We start from the raw sequence: 5,931 nt of genomic DNA on the forward strand, positions 1-5,931 counted from the left end.
AAGAGAGAGAGAGAGAGAGAGAGAGAGAGAGAGAGAGGTTGCTTATAATAGACGCCAAATGGAAATCGGTTTCATTCGGCTATATTGCAAATGTGGGACGAAAACGGGTAAAAATCGTGGCTGACGAAAGCGGGACGAAAGGACGAAACCACGTACCGACACGAAGATGTGAATGTGAGACGAAAAAGGATGCACGCACAAGAGGAACAACAGCAAACTGACAAGTGCAAAATTAAAGAGCACGAAACAGCACTGTACTTTTATAGTTTGCGCTCAGTGCGAAAGCCTCATGACTACGCTACAGGCTTGATCAAATTAACTTTTAAAAATGTAGGTTCGCCCTCGTCAACACAGTTTTGATCATTTAGAATCTAGTAGAAGGCGGTCTTTGACCGTGCCGTGGCACAGGCCCCCTGTCTAACATTCTGTGAGGTTAGCGAACTCTCTTCACACCTCGTATTCAAAACAATTGGCAGGCCGAATTTTTTCTCTGAGATCGAGACTTTTCCCGGAGGTGATTTTTGAGACGTTGGCAATAAGCTTGAAATAGGTACAAACTGAACGGGGAGAGAGATAAATCTTCGAATCTCCCGCTAACACACCCACAAAACTGTCGAACAAGCTATAAATCGATTTATACTCACCAAAGGAAGCATTTGTGGTTCGTATTCTGTTCTCGAAAAGCTGATTAATGTAGTCTTAGGCTTTGTGGAGGCGGCTGAGGGTTTCAACGGCGAAGAATACCCCCGTTTTGCCTGAAACAAAAGACGCACGAGGACAAAGGGGAGGCAACTCATTGTTCAAGGTGTGCAGGTCTCCTGTCAAGGCTAATATAACACGGACAATCTCCCTTTGACGCCAGATTATCGGGAATTTTGTGCTGTATTGACACCGTCGTTTGCTGCAGGCGGATCCAGGATAGGGATAAGGTACACTATAACGTGAACGATTTGGTTTGCTTTAACGCCTGAGTAAGCAGGTAAAGGTTATTTTGTTGTCGGAGCTTCCGACTTTATGGCGAGAGGACAGAGAGAAGGGGGAAAAAGGAAGGAAAAAGGTAGGGTCGGTGAGCTAAAGAAAAAAAAGGAGCATTTATTTGTATTACAACATTGTAATATACATAATATGTAAATGTTGGATGGTGTTATAAGAAGGGACAAGCCTGTCTGCTGATCGTGTTCAGAGTACGTTTGTATGTATCGCTGAAAAGGTTATTTCGGACACCCTTCTCTACCCCCCCCGTCCTCGCCCAACCGTTTTAAAATGATTCTTTTAGTGAATGACGCCACAGCAAACTAAATGTGCCCCCCCCCCTGTTACACACACACACACACACACACACACATACACACATACACACACACACACTCTCTCTCTCTCTCTCTCTCTCTCTCTCTCTCTCTCACACACACACACACACACACACACACACACACACAAACACACACAGAGTAGAGACCTTCCGGTGTGCTTACTAGGTCCAGTAAGTTCCGAATTTGGAAAGGGGGGGGGGGAGGGGGCGTACAATGTACTTCTATGCCCCCCCCCTTCCGAGGGGTAAGGGAAGGGTAACGTTAGCAAAGTCGGATGTATAATATTTGAACAGTAGAACATGTCGTTTCAAGAATCGTCGATTTAAAAAATGGCCTTCCGAGCTTTGATAAAGTAATACTATGTTACATGAAGTACTTTACCCTCTTACTTTTCTCCCATTTCACCCAGCTGTAAAAGGACAGCTGTCAACTGGCAGAGACTGAATAATGGTATGTGAATAAAGGCGGTATATTATGTAACTCAGGCTGCTACAATCAAGAAGAATATTGCGAAATCGTGTACGTCTTCAGGAGGAAACCTGAACATTTCAAAAATAGGTTTAAAAAGCATAAAACAAACACTGTAAACAATTTGGCTATCCAAAATGACAGTATTGTTAAGATGTTCTTGGGTCTTGTTGTACTTGCCATCAAAATACTAATAACTTAGCTAAACAACCAACACATTAGTTAACTAACTGATTACAGGCCCATTCTTGATTCTTATGATCATAAACCATAAAACAGGATTGTAAAGTCAATGAAACAAACAAACTAACTAACTAACTAACTAACTAACTAACTAACTAACTAACTAACTAACTAACTAAGTAACTAACTAACTAAGTAACTAACTAACTAACTAACTAACTAACTAACTAACCAACTAACTAACTAACTAACTAAGTAACACTAATTAACTAACTAACGAACTAACGACCGAACAAACGAATGAACGAACTAACTCTCAAATAAATGCAAAGAGTAACAAACCAACATACTTTCTAATAAATAACAAATGAACTAATAACGTATCTAACTGCTTTACGAACAAACGAATGAACGAATGAGCGAACAAACGAACGACGAATGAACGAGTGAAGAACTAAAATGTTAACTTTTGACAAAACACATTAAATAAGGTAAATTTCGATAGCATTTCGCTTGTCAGAGGGAAGCGAGGAACTTGCCTAAAATTCAGCGTGGCCATGAGCTCACAAGCTTGGAGAACCGCACGTACGGCAAATCTCCGCCCCTGATCAAATAACCCGGTAACGGAGCTATGATCACGGCTTGGTGACAACAGCGGGGTGCCGTGGACGAGGGGGTCTGGTCTTTAGAGAGATAGAGGTTTATGGATTTGTGCTGGAATGACAAGACGGAGAATAGGAGAGGGAGGGGGGATAACAGCGCGCGGTCTTGGGGGCTGTGGGCGAGGGGCACTTACCTGATTCAAAACTTTGGGATTAATTGGTGACTCTACAACCCTCGAGTGACACTGAATCAGCAAACAGCTCTCTCGTGAAGTGTGAGTTTAACCTGACTTCTCTCGTCTATTAGATCAACCACATTATGTATAGCACGAGTGTTTAAGGAAAGCAGTAATATTATTCTGGCACTGTATTAACTTTGATAGGATTGAGTGATTTTTAAATCTCTTGATATAGGTTGCTTTCTGTAATTTTGTTTTAATTTGTTGGGGGAAATTAGGCATTTAAGAGACATTACTAATATAACAAACGATCTGCCATGTAAACGAAAGCACGAAGGTGTGTTTGGTGACTGTTTTGATAAATCTTAAAGTCTTTTCTTTTAAAACAACTGCAGAGTGACTATAAATTCCTGCTCATCACTTCTCTTTACCCGAGACTTTCTAAAATGATACAGAAACCGACTACATTAAATAGATTTGAAGGAGGCTCAGTATAATAATATTATGATGAAATATACGCCCACCGACCGTCTGTTCTCTCCCCAGTCTCCTACAGTTGTTGATGAAACACTTTCCTGTTTTGTTGCTACTAAAATAATAATTCACTCTTAGATTTTGATTGAGTCCAGAGTCTCTGACTGATACATCCTCAAAAACAACGGGTTTTTTTTCTTCCAGAAGCGTCAATTTTCGTTACTGTTTTTCAAACAACAGACAAACATTGCTCTGGCATTTAGTTTCTAAAGTGAATCTCACCTTCCCCAGCCCTCGTTGCCTTTGGCGCATGAAAGACAAAATGCCCATACTAGTTCAGTTCGTCTGTCATTCTTTTTTTTTTCTTCTAGTATAATACTACTAGTATCCATGTTTCCTGGGTCAACATTGTAAGCGTGACTATGTCTATTTTTGTGTTGGTGAGTTAATTTAAAAAAATTATATTACAGAATACGGGAGATGGAGACCAGACCACGTACATAGTGGGTTTTGTATCCAGTGTGTCACAATATTGTTCAAAGAAGAATCTTGAACTAAGTAACATTTGAGAGTTGAAAGGAGGACGGGAGAATGACCAGTGCTGTCAGGTGAGTTTGCTTATTCCCTCTCTACCTTTCCGGAAATTTTTTCAAATACGCACACAGGTTTGTTTTTACGTTCGCGCCCCCTCCTTTTTATGGTTTTATTGCAGGTTTTTTTGGGTATCATTGCAGGCACACACACACACAAACACACACACACACACACACACACACACACACACACACACTCACACACACACATCACACATACACACACACACTCACACACATGCGTGCGCACATAAACATACACACCCGCATGTGTACATGTTTGCTCATACTCTTAGACACAAGGACAACCATAAAAACACACGTATTCACACTTCAATTTGGGGAAAACGTTTATATCTCTCTCATTCTCTCTCTCTCTCTCTCTCTCTCTCTCTCTCTCTCTCTCTCTCTCTCTCTCTCTCTCTGTGTGTCATGTTTGATCATTGGTTTGATTTCAAATTACATATTTATGAAAAAAGCGAAGTACTTAAAAACCTTTGGCATGCTTGAGGCGTCACTTCCTGTAATGGCCGAGAGTAGTGCAGGTTCGTGGAAAAGGCTCCAGTCTTTGAAATCGCCTTATGTGATGGCTTGGAATCATTCCAAGGCCGAACTACGTACCCTACTTTGTTTGTGAATGTTTTGCCAGGTTTTGAAGACATAAAACAAAAGATATTGAACTTGTTTATTTTTTTTTCTCATAAAACAAAGATACTGGTTTTGCGACATGTCAGTCTAGATTTGGACAACTTGTCATTTAATTTTGGTAAAAATTGCCGGTGATTGCTGCACATGCTATTTGATACTTTCAGTTCGATGAAAGAATGATAAATTTACCAAACAATGATATCAGCCGGCTTCCAGAGCATTTTTCACGAGACACATCATGAGATCCTCTTGTCTGTTGGGGATAGTACGGGGGCTTTTGCCCAGGGAATAGAAAGGGGGAGAGTCCAAGTAGTTATTCTTTTATTTTGAAGTAAAGATCCAGCTTGGAGTATAATCTATTGCTCTTTTCTGTTTTGGTCGACAATTGCATGCCTCCGATCATCTCGACACCAATTTTGGCGCGATTTTAGTTCAGTTGGTATCATGCTGTGCTTTTCTGCTGATGGCCCTGGTTCGATTCCCACTGTTGTGCATGACTAGTATAGGGAGTAGGCCTATTGTATATTCAAGGCTCACAATCTACTTAGTTTGGTCTGTCTCAGTTGTACTTTAAATTCACAGGTCCCATCTCTAGCATAAGCTTACAATACTATACCACACTATGCGACCACAATTGTAGAGTAAAAGCTGGACTGGTTGAGATACTTTGATAGCCCCCCCCCCACACACACCAGAGCAGTGTTACTGACTGAAGTTGTCTGTAGCCCATTTCCAAAGGGGTGATATTAACCTGTTTTTGTGCACAGCAGAATTGTAAATGGGCTGATTTATCAATGCCATGCCCATACTGTGACGGAACAACATAGGGGGAACTGCTGCGTTTTCTTTCCTCATCCTTACCATCGTCATTTTGCCTCTAATTCTTTTATATGTTTGTTACTCTCTTGTGAATTGCTATTTCCTGGGTGCCTTGATAGTTGAAGCAGACTTTGAGCTGTCGAGGCTAGAGAGGTGAGCAGAGGAAACCTTATCCCCCTTTTGGACTTATCTGTTGACATGAACCCTTGGCGCTCTTATGCAGTTGCGAGGGCCGTAAAACCTTATTAAAACTAAAACTAAAAAACGAAATACTTTGATAGAGTTAAAATTGTTTGTTCCATGTCCATGGCTTACCTGCTTTTTTCCTCAGTTTGAATATTTCTTCAATGTATTTTACTATGGTAATGGCAGTGCTTTTTCATGATTTTCAAGGTCTTGGAAAACTTTTGACCTCAAAAGAGGTCACACAAAACAATTCTCGGATGAGTTACCCTTTGACCCGGGCAAGAAGAGATGGGCCAAATCAAGCCTTAGACGTGACGCTTACAGAGTGACCCTGGTGAGTGGGGGTACAAGGAGTATGTTTTAGATTTCTTTTGAAAGACTTTCTTCTTCTTCTTCTTCTATCCCGTGGTTGGGGCAACCGTGGGGGCACCACTGCATCTGAAAACCAGCTCTCGCCATCTATTTT

The 5,931-nt window shown here is 41.1% G+C and overlaps 1 protein-coding gene across 1 annotated transcript in view; it reads left to right on the top strand.

The window, feature by feature from the left end:
* Positions 1 to 2,717: 2,717 nt before the first annotated feature.
* Positions 2,718 to 5,931, top strand: part of LOC101862884 (neurofilament medium polypeptide) — a 35,819-nt gene continuing 32,605 nt past the window's right edge. The window contains exons 1-3 of the mRNA XM_035971195.1: positions 2,718 to 2,841; positions 3,690 to 3,827; positions 5,673 to 5,799. Of these exons, the coding sequence (XP_035827088.1) occupies positions 3,811 to 3,827; positions 5,673 to 5,799 (144 nt within the window). The 5' untranslated portion in view covers positions 2,718 to 2,841; positions 3,690 to 3,810. The remainder of the gene's footprint in view (positions 2,842 to 3,689; positions 3,828 to 5,672; positions 5,800 to 5,931) is intronic.

This window comes from Aplysia californica, unplaced genomic scaffold (genome assembly GCF_000002075.1).
Source record: "Aplysia californica isolate F4 #8 unplaced genomic scaffold, AplCal3.0 scaffold00391, whole genome shotgun sequence".
Taxonomy (NCBI): Eukaryota; Metazoa; Mollusca; class Gastropoda; order Aplysiida; family Aplysiidae; genus Aplysia; species Aplysia californica.